Here is a 21,929-nt window from a genome sequence, read left to right on the forward strand (position 1 = left end):
ACCACGTATTTACATCCAAGTAGTGTACCATTTTGTACCTGTTAATCTGTCAAGGGCCTACATACTGTGAAAGTCCAAACAATAGTACTCACTGGCTGGTGTTTTACAAAACTTACAGAGTTTTTAGGCTCATTGTAGCGCATTTTTCTGCCCTCATCATTTCATACCGCATACGTACATCCAAGTGGTGTATCATTTTGTACCTGGTAATCTGACAAGGGCCTACATACTGTGAAAGTCCAACCAATAGTACTCACCGGCTGGTGTTTTACAAAAATACAGATTTTCTGTGTGTATTGTTGCACATTTTTCTGCCCTCATCAGTGCATACCGCATACGTACATCCAGGTAGTGTACCATTTTGTACATGTTAATCTGTCAAGGGCCTACATACTGTGAAAGTACAAACAATAGTACTCACCGGCTGATGTTTTACAAAAATTCTGATTTTTTCTGCGCATTGTTGCGCATTTTTCTGCCCTCATCATTTCATACCGCATAGGTACATCCAAGTAGTGTACCATTTTGTACTTGGTAATCTGACAAGGGCCTACATACTGTGAAAGTCCAACCAATAGTACTCAAGGGCTGGTGTTTTACAAAAATATGTATTGTTGCACATTTTTCTGCCCTCATCAGTGCATACCGCATACGTACCTCTAATTAGTGTACCATTTTGTACCTGTTAATCTGTCAAGGGCCTACATACTGTGAAAGGACAGCCAAAAGTATTCACCTGCTGCTGTTCTAGACAAATATTGTTTAAAGAGTAGTGAAGCGTATTGTAATACTCTCACATACGCACAAAGTATGTCAGGCAGAGAAGTGCCAGGATGTGCACAGAGGAATGGCAGAGGCCTAAATACTTCAGGCAGAGGTGGCAGCAGACTAGGGGGGAGTGGCAGCAGGAGTCGCAGCGAGAGGCCTGAGCTCTCGTTATCAGCTAGCGGTCGTTTCTCGACCAGCAACCCATCTGCCGTCGTCAATTGGTTAACACGCTCATCCACTTTATCACAAGTGACATCTGACACCCCCAGTCAACAGTCGGTGGGTTCCTCAGACACAACCCTCAGTTGGCATGGCCCGGGAGCAGTCCCTGTCCTCCCATTGCCTTTTTCCTATGCTGTTCCCTCTCCTAGAGAAGTATCTTATGCTGTGGGTTCAGCTCCACTATTCACTGAGGACGATCTACTACTGCCCAGCCAAGAAGGGGAGGAGACATGTGCCGCTTGCTCCGCTAGGCGGCCAAGTAGTGATGTGGAGAGTGACGTGGGAGGCGGTGTTGCATGGGTTCAGGGTCCTGAAGCAGACACTGTTGGGGAACCTGAGGAGGACATCAGTGACGTGCAGACACCTGTTGATGAAGATGAAGCCGATCGCAATTGGGAGCCGGGTGCAGAAGGGGCTTCATCATCATCAGGAGAAGACAGTTGCAGGTTGCCCTTGAGGCAGCAGCTGAGCCAACAAGGCGGTAGCACGGTTGGCAGTCAGCATGGTGGCAGGAGTGGAAATTCTGGAGCCAAACGTGCCCGGGAGAGACCACCTGCTTCGCGGCAGCCTACCTTTCCGGGAGGTAGTGGAACAGGGGTTCCTGGAGACAGCAACAGTAGCAGTCAATTAGTGGGAAAATCAGCTACTCGGTGGTGTGGCAGTTTTTCATCAGGCATCCGGAGGAGGTTCATGCAAGATATGTCGGCAGAAGGTTAAGCGTGGCCAGGGTCACAATGTCGGCACCACGGCCCTGCGACAACACATGCTTCACCACCATAAAGCGGCCTGGGAGAACCGTGGCTCCAATGTAGTGGCCCAGCCTGCTTCATCACCCAGTGGCCATCCGCTCCCTCCTTCATCCAGCCAAGGCTCCACCACCTCAGCCGAAGGGAGCTGTGAGTCAAACCCTCCTTCTGTTGCTCCAGATGCTCCTGCTTCTCCCGCTTTTAGTCAGCCATTCTGCCAACAATCCATCAGCGAAGCCCTGTCCAAGAGACAACAGTATGCGCCCACTCATCCAACGGCGCAGAAGTTGAATGTGCTCCTGTCTAAGTTGCTGGTGCTGCAGTCCCTCCCTTTTCAAGTGGTGGACTCTGCACCTTTCAGAGAATTGTACAAGAGAAGGTGGGCCAGTCCTTGAGCCTGTCAGTATGTTCAAAAGTGCACGGCAGCGCCAACATGTGGAGCTGTAACTACAGGCAGGGACAATACTTGTCTTTTACGGCCCACTGGGTAAATGTGGTTCCTGCACAGCCACCACAGCAACTTGGACAGGTCACACCGCTTCCTCCTCCAGGCTCTCACTCTTAGGCAGTTGGTCCTGTGACAGCGACTCTGCCTCTTCATCCTCCACCGTGTCCTCGGCCTCCACTGTACGTACTAATCTTGGTGGCCCTTCATCGTACCATGCGTGTAGGGCTCGGGCGGTGTCACGCTGTTCTTCATATGGTTTGCCTTGACGAACGGAGTCTCACAGGGGTGGAACTGCTAAAATTCATTCGTCAAGAAATCCGAGTATGGCTTACTCCACAAAATCTGGAAATGGGAACCATGGTGCCTGACATGGAAGTGTGAAACATGCACCCTGCATGGCACACGTGTTGATTTTGGTTGTCAAGCACTTCCTGAAGTCTTCACCCCATTTGCAAAACATCCTGACAATGGCAAGGAAACTGTGCATGCACTTCAGCCACTCGTACACCGCAAAGCACACCGTCCTTGAGCTGCAGTCTTATTTGTGACGTTGCCACATGTTGGAATTCCACCCTCCATATGTTGGACAGACTATACGAACAAAGAAAAGCCATCATCGATTTCTTGATTATCCAAGCAGATAGGAGTACTCCCCTGTGTAACTTCAATGTGAACCAATGGCAGCTCATACGTGACACCTGCCGTTTGCTGAGGCCCTTTGAGGAAGCCACATTATTTCTAAGTCGCCTGGATTACGGCATGAACGACGTAATTCCACTCCTACATTTCCTACAACAAATGATTGAAACGATGGCTGGTCACGGCAATGGAGATGTTGCGCCTACATCTCAAGGCTACATGAGCCCTGTGGGGGCTGAACTGGAGGAGGAGGATGAGGGGCAGAGTGGAGCACAGTTTAGGTTGGACGAGATGGCCGGTGTTTCTAGTCATCGGACAAGAGAGGAGGAGCAGGAGCAGCCAGAGGAGCTAGAGGGTTATGAGGAAGGTGAGACAGAGGACCCAGACATACCGTGGCAGTATGCAGTGGAGATGGAAGCAGGTATTCCCTACGAGTCACTGGCGCAAATGGCACGATGCATGCTCAGTTACTTGCGTAGTGACCCCCGAATTCTCTAAATTCGTCAGTGGGATGACTTCTGGCTCTCCACCTTATTGGACCCTCGCTACCATCCCAGAATGGGGGCCTTTTTTTACACCCACTGAGAGGGAGGACAAACTGACCTACTACAGAGAGATCCTACGTAGTCAGTTGGCCGATGCCTATCGGCGACATAGTTCATCCACTCGCAGGTCTGATTTGGGGGGCCCTCTGTGCTTACCTTCCACTGCCATAGCTGCTTGGGAGGGGAGGGGTGGCAGGAGCAGTACCAGCTCCATCAGCAGCAGCCTGAATCTACAGTCGCTGATGAGTAGCTTTCTTCACCCGCATAGTGAAGCAACTCATCAGCAGCAGGTAGACATGGAGCAGGACCTGAACCAGAAGGTGGTGGCATACCTTGACATGGCCATGCCAACAAACATTGAAGATCCGCTGGACAGAAGTCCAGCGGATCTTCAATGTTTGTTGGCATGGCCAGGTCAAGGTATGCCACCACCTTCTGGTTCAAGACCTGCTCCATGTCTACCTGCTGCTGATGAGTTGCTTCACTTGATTTATGGCTGCAACTATAAGAGTTTGCCCTGGAAAAGCTGCCCTGCCTGGCCAGTAATGTGCCATCCGAGCGGGTGTTTAGTGCGGCCGGGGCCATAGTCAGCCCAAGGCAAACTCGTCTCTCCACTAAAAAATGTGGAGAGACTGACGTTTGTCAAGATGAATCAGGGATGGATCAGCCAGGATTTCCAGCCACCAATGCCAGATGCCTCAGAGTAGATTTACCATGCTGCTACACCATCATTTCCCAATTATGGTTGGTTATGAAACCCTCTTGGGTTATCAATTAGGGTTATGAAACCCTCTTGGCTACTGCGAATGCCTGCTCCTGACTCATCCTGTATCTTTCAGGAACTACTCACTGATGCTTCTGGCCTTGTGCCTTCAATTTTTGGAAGTATAGCAGTAGCTAAATACATGCTTAATGCGAATTTCAACATTGATCTTTAAATGTAAGGGGTTATGAAACCTTCTTGGGTACTGCGAATGCCTGCTCCTGACTCATCCTGTGTCTCTTTCCGGAACTACTTGCCTCACTGATGCTTCGGGCCTTGGGCCTTTACATTTTTGGATGCTTAGCAGTAGCTAAATACATGCTTAATGCAAATTTCAACATTAATCTTTAAATGTAAGGGGTTATGAAACCCTCTTGGGCACTGCGAATGCCTGCTCCTGACTCATCCTGTGTCTCTTTCAGGAACTACTTGCCTCACTGATGCTTCGACCCTTGGGTCTTTCATTTTTGGATGTTTAGCAGTAGCTAAATACATGCTTAATGCAAATTCCAACATTGATCTTGCAATTTAAAGGGGTTATGAAAGCCTTTGGTGTACTGCTGATGCCAGCGCCTGAGTCTTTCAGGAATTACTTGTCTTACTGATGCTTCTGGGCTTGGGCCTTAAATTTTTGGATGTTGCACTACCTAACATGCATCTTCATACATGCACTACCTAACATGCATCAGGATATGAGGTTCGGGATATGAGGACAGAATATGAGGTCGGGATGTGAGGACGGGATATGAGAATGGGATATGAGGACGGGATATGAGGTAGGGATAGGAGGTCAGGATATGAGGTCGGGATATGAGGACGGGATATGAGGTCGGGATATCGGGTCAGGCCAAGAGATCGGAGGACAGGATATGTAGAGGACAGGATATGAGGACGGGATATGAGGACAGGATATGAGGTCGGGATGTGAGGACGGGATATGAGAACGGGATATGAGGACGGGATATGAGGTCGGGATAGGATGTCGGGATATGAGGTCGGGATATGAGGTCGGGATATGAGGTCGGGATATGAGGACGGGATATGAGGTTGGGATATCGGGTCAGGCCAAGAGATCGGGATATAAGGACAGGATATGAGGTCGGGACATGAGGATGGGATATGAGGATGGGATATGAGGTCGAGATAGGAGAACGGTATAGGAGGTTGTGATAAGAGGATGGGATATGAGGTCGGGATATGAGGATGGGATATGAGCTCAAGATAGGAGGACGGGATAGGAGGTTGTGATATGAGGATGAGATAGGAGGTCGGGATAGGAGGTTGGGATAGGAGGACGGGATATGAGGTCGAGATAGGAGGACAGGATAGAAGGTCGGGATAGGTGGACAGGATATGAGGACGGGATAGGAGGTTGGGATATGACAACAATATTTGAGGATGGAATATGAACCGGGAAACGTCGGGTACTCAGCTAATATATATATATATATATATATATATATATATATATACATATATATATATATATATATATATATATATACGCACACACCTACTTTTTAGGCAGGATTTAACAGCTCCAGGGGGTCCACATCTTGTGTGACTTCCAGTTTCACTTCAGTTCCAGGCTTCAGACCATGCACCTTGCAGCACTCCTCCTATTCCCCGACTGTCGAGCTGTTTACAGCAAGAGGCCAGGTGGGGAGGGGCCCAGGAGAGAGGAGAGGGGCCCGGTACATCTTCCTGCCTGGATGTGGGGAAGTGTTGATCCCCAGAGCTTCTAAGCAGACAGGCTCTGCAGAGTCTAAACAGGGTATGGGGGAGGGGATGGGGCCCCCATGATTTTAGCTCAGTAAAACAAACAAGCCCTGCTGCTTCTTGTTATTTTTACTGACATGCTGTGTGGAGTGCGGGAGGAGGTGGGGGTGTGAAAGAGTCGGCAGCAGCATGCCCCTGTTCTGGTCCAGGCACCTGACGGCAATACTACCTGTACCGAATGAGTGGCACAAACATGGTTGCACAGCAAGTTGAAGGGGTTTAAACTAAACAATATGTCTTCCTGTCTTTGGTTCCCTGTTCCAAGGGCTCACAGAACACATTCAATCTATTAATCTTTGTGATCTTGACTAGTGTTGAGCGGCATAGGCCATATTCGAATTCGCGAATATTCGCGAATATATGGACGAATATTCGTCATATATTCGCGAATATGCGCATATTCGTTATATTCTCGTTTTATTTTCGCGTATGCGAAAATACGCACATGCGAAAATTAGCATATGTGGAAATTCGCATATGCGAAAATTAGCATATGCTAATTTTCGCATATGCGAATTTACACACGCCAGTCTCACACAGTAGTATTACAGCCTTCTTTACACCACACAAGCTGGAAGCGGAGAGGGATGATCACTGTGATGTGTACTGTGAAAAAAAAAAAAAAAAAACGAATATTCGTAATTACGAATATATAGCGCTATATTCGCGAAATTCGCGAATTCGCGAATATGCGATATTCGCGAATAATATTCGAATTGCGAATATTCGCGAGCAACACTAATCTTGACTACCTTTGTACAGTCAGGACTCTAACCAGGTGCTTGCAAAATAAGGAGCCTGTGGCATCTTTGCAGTCCACAGCCCACACAGAAATCATCTCAGGTACTGAGGCAGTCTCCAGCAGAGCACAACTCTGCACAATATCACAACATGCTATCGGAACACTCAGTAGGCTTTATTTACATAACAATCACTGGGTGTCCACACATTGGGGGAGATTTATCAAAACCTGTGCAGAGGAAAAGATTGTGTCTTTTATTTTTAATAAGGTCTCTGAAAAATGAAAGAAGCAATTTGACTGGAAACTGTACCATGGATTTTGATAAATCTCCCCCATTGTCACTAAAGTGTGTACACTGTGTAAAACAGAGTATCTGGAAATAATGTTGTGGTGAAAGCTGATAATCTCACACCTGTACCAAGATAAATCTGAAAAAAAGCAATGTAATACTAAACAGTTTGCAGAACATAGCAAACAAACAAAGCATGGTTGTTTTTTCTTTTTACTTTTCCTTTTGTTCTTTCCTAGAGCCTGACAATGTATGTGTGGTTAACAACACTATTTACAAGGTGAGCAATCCTAAAATACAGTACTATACTACATTTTATTTTCCAATCAAAGATGCACAATCATTTGCAGAAAATAAATCTTTTAAATAATACCTCTCATGATCTTGTTAAATTTAATAATCCTCCCAGTTCACTGCTCCATCATGATAAACCACCCCCTGCCTTTATTTTTTATTATTTTTTTGTTTTCTACCTTGATATTGCTCTGTATTTTCTGCTCAGTCATTCACAGACTGGGAAGGGGCGTTCCCCAGCAGTCGTGACATCATCTGAAGCCATACAGGGGATAGCCATACAGGGGAGATAAGACTGCACCCACCCCCCAGCACTCCAGACTGCATTTCCTGATATTAGACTTCTGCCAAGCGAGCAGGAGTCCAAAGACTGTGCAAGAGATGGGGGGGAAATGTGCTCTGGACAAGTAGGGAGACATCTAGTGGCAGCTTTTCTTTAACAAAAATAAAACATAGATAACTTCATTTTTTTTAAAAAAAAGTACATTAGTAAGATTTTTTTACTTACCATAAGGAGTGCAATAGCAAACATTAGTTTTAATGAGAGTGACAATTTAAAGTAGGCACCCTAAGCAGGGTGCTATCCAACAGAGACATTTGCCCCCTATTACACTTTTCCCTATAAAACAGTGTTCCCCATCAAATGCAGAAGCCACTTGTTTGCAGGTGAAAACTAAATAACAAAGGGTTAACACTGAGGTAAGAACCATAAAACCACTATAGATATGATCACATATTTTCATTGACATCTTTATTTAAAATCTAAATGCTACATTTGTATTTCAAAATGGCTAACCCCAAAAGGGTTAAGGACCTCTGCTGTACAGAATCTAATACATTTTATTTTTAAGTGGATAACATTTCCTTTCAAGTTATCATAATGTTTATGTCTTTCTTCCTTTCTTTCGACAGCCAGGTGCTATTATTCCACCATCCTATGATAACCCTTGTTATAAATGTAACTGCACTAGTAATAAGGATCCCCTAACAAAGCTAAATGCAGTAAACTGTGTGACCAAAACCTGTAAAGAAAACTGTAAGCTGGTGAGTGAGATATTAGTCATTAAACTATCATACACCATGTAGACAATATGTTAAATTCTTGTACACTCTACTGCATACAAATTTTCACCTCTTACCTTGCAGGGCTTCGAACGCCAGCCAGCCCGTGGACATTGTTGTTACTGTGTCCAAGTGGCTTGTATCATCCCGCTTCCAAACGGAACCCTAATACTACTTCAGGTAAATCTATATACTTATTACAGTTATAAAAAAAAAAAAGTAAGGGTATGATCACAAGGGATCTGACAGGTTCGGGGTTGTTGGTGTAAATTTTGCACTAAAAATTGTCCTTCATGTCCTAGGATGGTCATTTTCTCATTAGGGACATCAAGCGTGCAAGTACGCCATTGTCGCCTGGGCCTAAACGCACCAGGAGGTACCTGTAACATTCAATTGGTGAGTGTCGGCTACTATCAGTAGCTGGACACTCACTACTAATGACAGGCAATGAGATCACCAATCACAGCGTCTAAAGTATTGACACATAAATGACACATTCTGGCTAGCTAGATAACATGGCCCCCTATCAGTCTCTGGACGCCTGCCCAGCTCTCCAGTGATACAACCTGGGAGAGCCGGACTGTATCAGCCAAGAGCCACTCACTTTGTTCAATGCTATGCAATAGCATAGTATTGTACAGTGAATGCAATCTAATGTTTGCATGTAAAAGATCCCTATAACACTTAAAAAGTGTGAAATAAATAAGAAAATAATGTATTTCAAAAAATATATAAAACCTTTCTCCTATTAAAAATAAAATGACTGTTATTCTCCCATAAAAAAACAAACATAAAATAAATAAAAATAATAAACATATTTGGTATCTCTGCATTTTCCAATTGTCCAAACTATTAAAATATAATGCTTATGGTCCCACACAGTAAATGGCACAAGCGTAAAAAAAAAATAACAAACACCAAAAATATTCAATTTTAATCACATCGTATATCAGAAAAAATAATAAAAAGTTATCAAAAAGTCCCATCAAAACAAAAATAGTACTGATAATAACTAAAATCATGGTACAAAAAAATTTGTTTATTGGGGGTCAGAAAAGGACAATTTTAGGTATACCAAATTTAATAAATAAAAAAGTTTGACTTTGCAATAATAGAAAAGCTAAATAAATTGGGTATCTTTTTACTTATATTGACCTTAAGAATAATATGTCCTTGCAAAAGTGTGGTTTTTGCCCCCACACATAATACTTTTTTGGTTTAGCTGTACATTTTATGGTAAAATTAAAGGTGTTGTTATAAAGAACAATTGGTCATGCAAAACACAAGCCCTCATATTGGTCTGTGGATGGGAAAATAAAAGAGGTATGGCTCTTAAAAGGAAAGGAGGAAATAACAAAAATAAAAGTTTGCTGTGTCCTCAAGGCCAAAATATGCTGTTTTCTTACAGGGTTAAAAAATGTGCAATAATTGAATCTACATTGACAAGTTTACAGATGCGTCCTTCCTTACCTCCAAAGGAAATCTGTTACCAAAATCCATGAAGTTAAACTAAGACAGACAGGCTTTTCCTGAATATTTAATTTACAAGATTTGAAACATGACCCGTTTTTATGCACATATTTGACTAATACAGTTAATAGATGTTACTTAGAATTCTATAAATGAATATTTTGTACCAACTTTGCATTTGGTAACATATTTGTGTTCAGATGTCTTTAGGATTAACTAAAATAATCACATGATGACTGGTCTAATCTTATACATATATCTTATATATATCCTACTAGCTGAGTACCCGGCGTTGCCCGATTTTTCCTTCCTAATCCTTGTTGGGGAAAAAAATATACAAAGGAGGAAGCTTTTGACTTCATATCCTGTCCTCCTATGTTGTTGTCATATCCCAACCCCATATCCCATCCTCCTATCCCGACCTCCTATCCCGACCTCCTATCCCGTCCTCCTATCCGGTCCTCCTATCTCGACCACCTATCCCGTCCTCCTATCCCGACCTCATATCCCATCATCATATCTCGACCTCATATCTATATCTCCTATCCCAACCTCCTATCCCATCCTCCTATCCCGTCCTCCTATCCTGTCCTCATATTACGCCCTCATATGCCGTCCTCATATCCTGACCTCCTATCTCGACCTCATTTCCCGTCCTCACATCCCATCTTCATATTCCGCCCTCATATACCGTCCTTTTAACCCATCCTCAAATCCTGTCCTCATATCCCGTCCTTATGTTCCATCCTCATATCCTGTCCTCAGGTGGGACTGATTTGTGATGAAGATATTGTAAGCAGAAAATAGAATGGGACGTGGCTTTGTAAGGACTGAGTGTGATTTGCAAACCAGACCGATGCACAAAAGGGTAGATAATAAAAGGGGTGTGGCTTAAAATGCCCCTTTTAAAAAAAACAACCCTGGCAAATGGGGGTGAGTAAGGGTTAAATCACCTATCCGATGTTTGTTGTTGACATATAAGTAACATGTGTGCCACGTTTCATGTTAATATCTTTAGCCATTTGGATGGGATGCTGGAACATACACATATACATACACACACACATTGGCCCTCATTTACTATTCTAAACCCGACCTCTTTTGTCGGGTTTTTTTGTCACATCTTTGTCTGCGCCATGTCGCAGACATCGTGCGCCAGTCTGCGACACCATGCAACATTTTTTCCCGACGGACCCGATGTGTATTCTCCCAAACCCGAAAAAGGGGCGTTACCCGACATTTCTGAGCTTTCCCACGTATTTATTAAGATTTCCAACCCGAATTTGTTGTATTGTTGTGGATTTTTTCCCGACAGCTCAGAGGAGTTGGAAACCAAAACCAACAAAACCCACGTGTGACAAACAGGATGCGACATAATAATAAATACCAGGGGAAAAAAGCAGTCAGGTAATAAAGCAACATAGACTTACAACCCGATTTTCTTAGTAAATGAGGGCCATTGAGTACTCGGCGTTGCCCGGTTTTTCCTTCCTAATCCTTGTTGTGGAGGAAAATCAACATAGGAAGCATGTGACTTCATATCCCTTCTTCATATACTTTTGTCATATCCCAACCCCATAACCCGACGGCCTATCCTGACCTCCTATCCCGTCCTCCTATCTTGACCTCCTATCTCGACTTCCTAACCCATCCTCCTATCCCGTCCTCCTAACCCAACCTCCTATCTTGACCTCCTATCTTAACCTTCTATCCCGACCTCCTATCTTGGCCTCCTATCTCGACCTCCTATCCCGTACTCCTATCCCGTCCTCCTAACCCAACCTCCTATCTCAACCTCCTATCTCGACCTATCTCAACCTCCTATCCTGACCTCCTATACAGACCTCCTATCCCGTCCTCCTATCCCGTCCTCCTATCCCGACCTCCTATCCTGACCTCTTATCCCGTCCTCCTATTCCAACCTCCTATCCCGACCTCCTATCTCGTCCTCCTATCCCGTCCTCCTATCTTGTCCTCCTATCTCGACCTCCTATCTTGACCTCCTATCCGTACCTCCTATCCCTACCTCCTATCCCATCCTCCTATCCCAACCTCCTATCCCGACCTCTTATCCCAACCTCCTATCCCATCCTCCTATCCCATTTTCATATCCTGTCCTCATATCCTGTCCTCCTATCCCGACCTCCTATCCTGACCTCCTAAATCGTTCTCCTATCCCGACCTCCTATCTCAACCTCCTTTCCCGTCCTCCTATCTTGACCTCCTATCTTGACCTCCTATCCGTACCTCCTATCCCTACCTCCTATCCCATCCTCCTATCCCGACCTCCTATCCCGACCTCTTATCCCGACCTCCTATCCCATCCTCATATCCCGACCTCCTATCCCATCCTCCTATCCCGTCCTCCTTTCCCGTCCTCCTTTCCCGTCCTCCTATCCCATCCTCCTATCCAGTTCTCCTATCTCGACCTCCTATCTCAACCTTCTATCCCGACCTCCTATCTTGACCTCCTATCTCGACCTCCTATCCCGTACTCCTATCCCGTCCTCCTAACCCAACCTCCTATCTCAACCTATCTCAACCTCCTATCCTGACCTCCTATGCCGACCTCCTATCCCGTCCTCCTATCCTGACCTCCTTTCCTGATCTCTTATCCCGTCCTCCTATCCCGACCTCCTATCCCGACCTCCTATCTCGTCCTCCTATACCATCCTCCTATCCCGTCCTCCTATCTCCACCTCCTATCTTGACCTCCTATCCATACCTCCTATCCCTACCTCCTATCCCATCCTCCTATCCCGACCTCCTATCCCGACCTCTTATCCCGAACTCCTATCCCATCCTCCTATCCCATTTTCATATCCCATCCTCTATCCCGTCCCCCTATCTCGATCTCCTATCCTGACCTTCTAAATCGTCCTCCTATCCCGACCTCCTATCTCGACCTCCTTTCCCGTCCTCCTATCTCGACCTCCTATCTTGACCTCCTATCCTTACCTCCTATCCCTACCTCCTATTCAATCCTCCTATCCCGACCTCCTATCCCGACCTCTTATCCCGACCTCCTATCCCATCCTCATATCCCATTTTCATATCCCATCCTCATATCCCGTCCTCCTATCTCGACCTCCTATCCTGACCTCCTAAATCGTCCTCCTATCTCGACTTCCTATCCTGACCTCCTAAATCGTCCTCCTATCCCGACCTCCTATCTCGACCTCCTTTCCCGTCCTCCTATCTTGACCTCCTATCCCATCTTCCTATCTTGACCTCCTATCTCAACCTCCTATCCCAACCTCCTATCCCGACCTCCTATACCATCCTCCTATCCCGACCTCCTATCCCGTCCTTCTATCCCATCTTCCTTTCCCGTCCTCCTATCCCGAGCTCTTATCCCGACCTCCTATCCCGTCCTCCTATCCCGTCCTCCTATCCAGTCCTACTATCTCGACCTCCTATCTTGACCTCCTATCCGGACCTCCTATCCCTACCTCCTATCCCATCCTCCTATCCTGACCTCCTATCCCGACCTCCTATCCCATCCTCCTATCCCGTTTTCATATCCCGTCCTCATATCCCGTCCTCCTATCTCAACCTCCTATCCTGACCTCCTAAACCATCCTCCTATCCCAACCTCCTATCTCGACCTCCTTTCCCGTCCTCCTATCTCGACCTCATATCCCATCTTACTATCTCGACCTCCTATCCCGACCTACAATCTCGACCTCCTATCCCCACCTCCTATCCCCTCCTCCTATCCCGACCTCCTATCCCGACCTCCAATCCCGTCCTCCTATCCCGTCCTCCTTTCCCGTCCTCCTTTCCCATTCTCCTTTCCCGTCCTCCTATCCCATCCTCTTATCCCGACCTCCTATCCTGTCCTCCTTTCCCGTCCACATATCTCGACCTCCTATCTCGACTTCCTATCTTGACCTCCTATCCTGACCTCATATCCCATTCTCATATCTTTAAGCAAAAACCCTGACCCTCACAAATGGGGTAGTTAAGGGTTAAATTAACTATCCTATATTTTAAGTGTGCATATAAGTAACACGTGACCAAGTATTATCGAAATATCTCCAGCCGTTTGGAAGTTATGCAGTAACATATATTTTCCCATAGACTTGTATGGGACTTTAAACAAAAACCCCGACCCTGGCAAAAGGGGGTGGGTAAGGGTTAAATTACCGATCCTATGTTTGTTGTTGACATATAAGTAACATGTGTGCCAAGTTTCATGTTAATATCTTTAGCCGTTTGGACATGATGTTTGAATGTATATGTTTGTATGTATGTATATATGTGTGTATGTTCCACAAAAACTTTCAAACAGCTAAAGATATTAACATGAAACTTGGCACACATGTTACTCATATGTCAACAACAAACATAGGATAGGTAATTTAACCCTTACTCACCCCCATTTGCCAGGGGCGGGGCTTATGTTTTAAGTCCCATTCAAGTCAATGGGAAATATATGTTACTGCATAACTTCCAAACGGCTGGAGATATTTCGATAATACTTGGTCACATGTAACTTATATGTCCACTTAAAATATAGGATAGTTAATTTAAGTCAAAAAAGTCAACAAAAAGTAGTAATAATTCTCGTGCTGATCGGAGGGGAACTCCATAAAATCTAGCTTTTAATGTTTATAGTTAAAAGCCACCAGAGTAATCAGAAAGGAGTGCTCAAAACTATATCCGACACCAAATAATAAATCAAAGGATTACCACATGTCAATGTGGATTTATCAAGAATGATCCCAATCTAATTGTCACGATGCCGGCTGGCAGGTAGTGGATCCTCTGTGCCAGAGAGGGATAGGCGTGGACCGTGCTAGTGGATCGGTTCTAAGCCACTACTGGTTTTCACCAGAGCCCGCCGCAAAGCGGGATGGTCTTGCTGCGGCGGTAGTGACCAGGTCGTATCCACTAGCAACGGCTCACCTCTCTGGCTGCTGAAGATAGGCGCGGTACAAGGGAGTAGGCAGAAGCAAGGTCGGACGTAGCAGAAGGTCGGGGCAGGCAGCAAGGATCGTAGTCAGGGGCAACGGCAGAAGGTCTGGAACACAGGCTAGGAACACACAAGGAACGCTTTCACTGGCACAATGGCAACAAGATCCGGCAAGGGAGTGCAGGGGAAGTGAGGTGATATAGGGAAGTGCACAGGTGAACACACTAATTGGAACCACTGCGCCAATCAGCGGCGCAGTGGCCCTTTAAATCGCAGAGACCCGGCGCGCGCGCGCCCTAGGGAGCGGGGCCGCGCGCGCCGGGACAGAACAGACGGAGAGCGAGTCAGGTAGGGGAGCCGGGGTGCGCATCGCGAGCGGGCGCTACCCGCATCGCGAATCGCATCCCGGCTGGCAGCGGAATCGCAGCGCCCCGGGTCAGAGGACGTGACCGGAGCGCTGCAGCGGGGGGAGTGAAGCGAGCGCTCCGGGGAGGAGCGGGGACCCGGAGCGCTCGGCGTAACAGTACCCCCCCCCTTGGGTCTCCCCCTCTTCTTAGAGCCTGAGAACCTGAGGAGCAGACTTTTGTCTAGGATGTTGTCCTCAGGTTCCCAGGATCTCTCTTCAGGACCACAACCCTCCCAGTCCACTAAAAAAAATTTTTTCCCTCTGACCTTTTTGGCAGCTAAGATTTCTTTGACCGAGAAGATGTCCGAGGAGCCGGAAACAGGAGTGGGAGGAACAGATTTGGGAGAAAAACGGTTGAGGATGAGTGGTTTGAGAAGAGAGACGTGAAAGGCATTAGGGATACGAAGAGAAGGAGGAAGAAGAAGTTTATAAGAGACAGGATTAATTTGACACAAAATTTTGAAAGGACCAAGATAGCGTGGTCCCAACTTGTAGCTAGGGACACGGAAGCGGACATATTTAGCGGAGAGCCATACCTTGTCTCCAGGGGAAAAAACGGGAGGGGCTCTTCTTTTCTTATCCGCGAACTTCTTCATGCGTGATGAAGCCTGTAAGAGAGAATTTTGGGTCTCTCTCCATATGATGGAAAGGTCACGAGAAATTTCATCCACAGCGGGCAGACCAGAGGGCAAGGGAGTAGGGAGGGGGGGAAGAGGGTGACGGCCGTACACCACGAAAAATGGGGATTTGGAGGAAGACTCAGAGACCCTGAAGTTATACGAGAATTCGGCCCATGGGAGGAGATCTGCCCAGTCATCCTGGCGGGAGGAAACAAAATGTCGCAAATAATCACCCAAGATCTGGTTAATTCTTTCTACTTGTCCATTGGACTGGGGATGATATGCAGAAGAAAAATTTAATTTAATCTTGAGTTGTTTACAGAGAGCCCTCCAGAATTTAGACACGAATTGGACGCCTCTATCCGAGACAATCTGCGTAGGCAACCCGTGAAGACGAAAAATGTGTACAAAAAATTGTTTAGCCAACTGAGGCGCAGAAGGAAGACCAGGAAGAGGGATGAAATGTGCCATTTTGGAGAATCGATCAACGACCACCCAAATAACAGTGTTGCCACGGGAAGGGGGTAAATCAGTAATAAAATCCATACCAATCAGAGACCAAGGCTGTTCGGGGACAGGCAGAGGATGAAGAAAACCAGCGGGCTTCTGGCGAGGAGTCTTATCCCGGGCACAGATAGTGCAGGCTCGCACAAAGTCCACAACATCCGTCTCCAGAGTCGGCCACCAATAGAAGCGGGAGATGAGTTGCACAGATTTCTTGATACCCGCATGACCTGCGAGATGGGAGGAGTGACCCCATTTGAGGATTCCGAGGCGTTGGCGAGGAGAAACAAAGGTCTTTCCTGGAGGAGTCTGCCTGATGGAGGCAGGAGAAGTGGAGATCAGGCAGTCAGGTGGAATGATGTGTTGCGGAGAGAGTTCAACTTCTGAGGCATCCGAGGAACGAGAGAGAGCATCGGCCCTAATGTTCTTATCGGCAGGACGAAAGTGAATCTCAAAATTAAATCGGGCAAAGAACAGAGACCACCGGGCCTGGCGAGGATTCAGCCGTTGGGCAGACTGGAGGTAGGAGAGGTTCTTGTGGTCGGTGTAGATAATAACAGGAGAACTTGATCCCTCCAACAGATGCCTCCATTCCTCAAGTGCTAATTTAATGGCTAGAAGCTCTCGATCCCCGATGGAGTAGTTCCTCTCCGCTGGAGAGAAGGTCCTAGAGAAAAAACCACAAGTGACAGCATGCCCGGAAGAATTTTTCTGTAGAAGAACAGCTCCAGCTCCCACTGAGGAGGCATCAACCTCCAATAGGAAGGGTTTGGAAGGGTCAGGTCTGGAGAGGACGGGAGCCGAAGAAAAGGCAGACTTGAGTCGTTTAAAGGCGTCTTCTGCTTGAGGAGGCCAGGACTTGGGATCAGCATTTTTTTTGGTTAAAGCCACGATAGGAGCTACAATGGTAGAAAAATGTGGAATAAATTGCCTGTAATAATTGGCGAACCCCAAAAAGCGTTGGATAGCACGGAGTCCGGAGGGGCGTGGCCAATCTAAGACGGCAGAAAGTTTGTCTGGATCCATCTGTAGTCCCTGGCCAGAGACCAAATATCCTAGAAAAGGAAGAGATTGGCATTCAAACAGACATTTCTCAATTTTGGCATAGAGTTGGTTGTCACGAAGTCTCTGAAGAACCATACGGACATGCTGGCGGTGTTCCTCTAGATTGGCAGAAAAAATTAGGATATCGTCCAGATATACAACAACACAAGAGTATAACAGATCACGAAAAATTTCATTGACAAAGTCTTGGAAGACGGCAGGGGCGTTGCACAGGCCAAAGGGCATGACCAGATACTCAAAGTGTCCATCTCTGGTGTTAAATGCCGTTTTCCACTCGTCCCCCTCTCTGATGCGGATGAGGTTATAGGCGCCTCTTAAGTCCAATTTAGTAAAGATGTGGGCACCTTGGAGGCGATCAAAGAGTTCAGAGATGAGGGGTAAGGGGTAGCGGTTCTTAACCGTGATTTTATTAAGACCGCGGTAGTCAATGCAAGGACGTAGGGAGCCATCTTTTTTGGACACAAAGAAAAATCCGGCTCCGGCAGGAGAGGAGGATTTACGGATAAAGCCCTTTTTAAGATTCTCCTGGACGTATTCGGACATGGCAAGAGTCTCTGGGGCAGAGAGAGGATAAATTCTGCCCCGGGGTGGAGTAGTGCCCGGGAGGAGGTCGATAGGGCAATCATAAGGCCTGTGAGGAGGTAGAGTCTCAGCTTGTTTTTTGCAGAAAACATCCGCGAAGTCCATATAGGCCTTAGGGAGACCGGTTACTGGAGGAACCACAGAGTTACGGCAAGGGTTACTGGGAACCGGTTTTAGACAGTTCTTGGAACAAGAGGACCCCCAACTCTTGATCTCCCCAGTGGACCAATCCAGGGTTGGGGAATGAAGTTGAAGCCAGGGAAGTCCAAGGAGAATTTCCGAGGTGCAATTGGGGAGGACCAAAAGTTCAATCCTCTCATGATGAGATCCGATGCTCATAAGAAGGGGCTCCGTGCGGAAACGTATGGTACAGTCCAATCTTTCATTATTTACACAATTGATGTAGAGGGGTCTGGCGAGACTGGTCACGGGGATGTTGAACCTGTTGACGAGAGAGGCCAAAATAAAATTTCCTGCAGATCCAGAGTCCAAGAAGGCCACTGTAGAGAAGGAGAAGGCAGAGGCAGACATCCGCACAGGCACAGTAAGACGTGGAGAAGCAGAGTAGACATCAAGGACTGTCTCACCTTTGTGCGGAGTCAGCGTACGTCTTTCCAGGCGGGGAGGACGGATAGGACAATCCCTCAGGAAGTGTTCGGTACTAGCACAGTACAGGCAGAGGTTCTCCATACGGCGTCGTGTCCTCTCTTGAGGTGTCAGGCGAGACCGGTCGACCTGCATAGCCTCCACGGCGGGAGACACAGGAACAGATTGCAGGGGACCAGAGGAGAGAGGAGCCGAGGAGAAGAAACGCCTCGTGCGAACAGAGTCCATATCTTGGCGGAGTTCCTGACGCCTTTCGGAAAAACGCATGTCAATGCGAGTGGCTAGGTGAATAAGTTCATGTAGATTAGCAGGAATTTCTCGTGCGGCCAGAACATCTTTAATGTTGCTGGATAGGCCTTTTTTGAAGGTCGCGCAGAGGGCCTCATTATTCCAGGACAATTCTGAAGCAAGAGTACGGAATTGTACGGCATACTCGCCAACGGAAGAATTACCCTGGACCAGGTTCAACAGGGCAGTCTCAGCAGAAGAGGCTCGGGCAGGTTCCTCAAAGACACTTCGGATTTCCGAGAAGAAGGAGTGTACAGAGGCAGTGACGGGGTCATTGCGGTCCCAGAGCGGTGTGGCCCATGACAGGGCTTTTCCGGACAGAAGGCTGACTACGAAAGCCACCTTAGACCTTTCAGTGGGAAACAGGTCCGACATCATCTCCAGATGCAGGGAACATTGGGAAAGAAAGCCACGGCAAAACTTAGAGTCCCCATCAAATTTATCCGGCAAGGATAAGCGTATCCCAGGAGCGGCCACTCGCTGCGGAGGAGGTGCAGGAGCTGGCGGAGGAGATGACTGCTGAAGCTGTGGTAGTAACTGTTGTAGCATAACGGTCAGTTGAGACAGCTGTTGGCCTTGTTGCGCTATCTGTTGTGACTGCTGGGCGACCACCGTGGTGAGGTCAGCGACAACTGGCAGAGGAACTTCAGCGGGATCCATGGCCGGATCTACTGTCACGATGCCGGCTGGCAGGTAGTGGATCCTCTGTGCCAGAGAGGGATAGGCGTGGACCGTGCTAGTGGATCGGTTCTAAGCCACTACTGGTTTTCACCAGAGCCCGCCGCAAAGCGGGATGGTCTTGCTGCGGCGGTAGTGACCAGGTCGTATCCACTAGCAACGGCTCACCTCTCTGGCTGCTGAAGATAGGCGCGGTACAAGGGAGTAGGCAGAAGCAAGGTCGGACGTAGCAGAAGGTCGGGGCAGGCAGCAAGGATCGTAGTCAGGGGCAACGGCAGAAGGTCTGGAACACAGGCTAGGAACACACAAGGAACGCTTTCACTGGCACAATGGCAACAAGATCCGGCAAGGGAGTGCAGGGGAAGTGAGGTGATATAGGGAAGTGCACAGGTGAACACACTAATTGGAACCACTGCGCCAATCAGCGGCGCAGTGGCCCTTTAAATCGCAGAGACCCGGCGCGCGCGCGCCCTAGGGAGCGGGGCCGCGCGCGCCGGGACAGAACAGACGGAGAGCGAGTCAGGTAGGGGAGCCGGGGTGCGCATCGCGAGCGGGCGCTACCCGCATCGCGAATCGCATCCCGGCTGGCAGCGGAATCGCAGCGCCCCGGGTCAGAGGACGTGACCGGAGCGCTGCAGCGGGGGGAGTGAAGCGAGCGCTCCGGGGAGGAGCGGGGACCCGGAGCGCTCGGCGTAACACTAATGCTAGTAGTGTAGACCCAACGCGTTTCTACCACATTTGTGTGGTGTCATCAGGGGACTAAAGAAGATACTGGTATGAGGCTATTTGTTCTAAGCCTACCATGCACTAGAAGTAATACAATTAGAAAAATGTTTAGGAACTGAGAACCACGATTACTCATGGAAGGGGTACACCCGATACATAGTGTGCCCCATGCAAACTTTCAGGACACGGACTCCTAAGCAACAGGGTTAGCTGTCATCAGTGGATATAGCCCTGAAGAGTCCAAAGGTACTGTTAGGATGTACTTGCTTCCGGCAAATAAGGTCTCAGTGCTGCGCTCCTACCCGCAGTGGCGGGGAGCTGTCTAGTAATCACGGCTGCTGAGCGCACCCATTTGTGAGGGTCGGGGTTTTTGTTTAAAGTCCCATGCAAATCAATGGGAAATGTATGTTCCCATATCATTTCAGTACGGCTGGAGCTATTTCAATACCTGGTACACATATTACGGGTCGGGATATGAGGACAGGATGGGAAGTCGGGATAGGAGGTCGAGATAGAAGGTCGGGATAGGAGGTCGAGATAGGAGGACGGGATAGGAGGATGGGATAGGAGGACGGGATAGGAGGTCTGGATAGGAGCTGGAGATAGGATGTGGAGATAGGAGGACGGGATAGGAGGACGGGATAGGAGGATGGGATAGGAGGTCAGGATAGGAGGTTGGGATAGGAGGTCGGGATAGGAGGATGGGATAGGAGGTCGAGATAGAAGGTTGAGATAGGAGGACGGGAAAGGAGGACGGGATAGGAGGTCTGGATAGGAGGTCGAGATAGGAGGTGGAGATAGGAGGACGGGATAGGAGGACGGGACAGGAGGACGGGATAGGAGGTTGAGATAGGAGGTTAGGATAGGAGGTTGGGATAGGAGGTCGAGATAGGAGGTCGAAACAGTAGGTTGAGATAGGAGGTCGGGATAGGAGGACGGGAAAGGAGGATGGGATAGGAGGTCGGGATAGGAGGTCGGGATAGGAGGACGGGATATGAGGACGGGATAGGAGGTTGAGATAGGAGGTTAGGATAGGAGTTTGGGATAGGAGGTTGGGATAGGAGGTCGAGATAGGAGGTCGAGATAGGAGGTTGAGATAGGAGGTCGGGATAGGAGGATGGGAAAGGAGGACGGGAGAGGAGGTCGGGATAGGAGGACGAGATAGGAGGTCGGGATAGGAGGACTGGATAGGAGGACGGGATATGAGGACGGGATAGGAGGTTGAGATAGGAGGTTGGGATAGGAGGTCGGGATAAGAGGTCGGGATAAGAGGTCGGGATAGGAGGTCGGGATAGGAGGTCGGGATAGGAGGTCGGGATAGGAGGATGGGATAGGAGGTCGGGATAGGAGGACGGGGTAGGAGGTCGGGATAGGAGGATGGTATAGGAGGATGGTATAGGAGGTCAGGACAGGAGGTCAGGACAGGAGGTCGAGATAGGAGGAGGGGATAGGAGGTCGGGATATGGGGTTGGGATATGACAACAATATATGAGGACTGCATATGAAGTCAAAAGCTTCCTCCTTTGTTTATTTTCCTCCCCAACAAGGATTAGGAAGGAAAAACCGGGCAACGCCGGGTACTTGCCCGGTTTTTCCATCGCATGTTGAAGGCAGTATCAACATGCGATACTTTTATATGTCGGGGTCATTGCATAAACGGCTATCGGGCAGCGCAGACTGCTTCAGCTGCGGCTGGATAGCCGTTTACAGTGCCCCGTGTGCTGCGGTGACGATCACTCACCTGTCCTCGGGGCTCCGGAGTGTCCTCT

The 21,929-nt window shown here is 47.9% G+C and overlaps 1 protein-coding gene across 6 annotated transcripts in view; it reads left to right on the forward strand.

Moving 5' to 3' along the window:
• Positions 1–21,929, forward strand: part of LOC130276901 (mucin-5AC-like) — a 442,145-nt gene that overhangs the window by 371,778 nt on the left and 48,438 nt on the right. For 5 of the 6 annotated variants that reach the window (XM_056526890.1, XM_056526891.1, XM_056526892.1 and 2 more), the window contains 3 exons: positions 7,181–7,221; positions 8,148–8,279; positions 8,382–8,477. In XM_056526890.1, coding sequence (XP_056382865.1) covers positions 7,181–7,221; positions 8,148–8,279; positions 8,382–8,477 — 269 coding nt within the window. Of the gene's footprint in view, positions 1–7,180; positions 7,222–8,147; positions 8,280–8,381; positions 8,478–21,929 lie in introns of those variants that run through there. The other variant, XM_056526895.1, reaches the window with a different exon arrangement.

Source organism: Hyla sarda, chromosome 6, assembly GCF_029499605.1.
Source record: "Hyla sarda isolate aHylSar1 chromosome 6, aHylSar1.hap1, whole genome shotgun sequence".
In the NCBI taxonomy this organism is placed as follows: Eukaryota; Metazoa; Chordata; class Amphibia; order Anura; family Hylidae; genus Hyla; species Hyla sarda.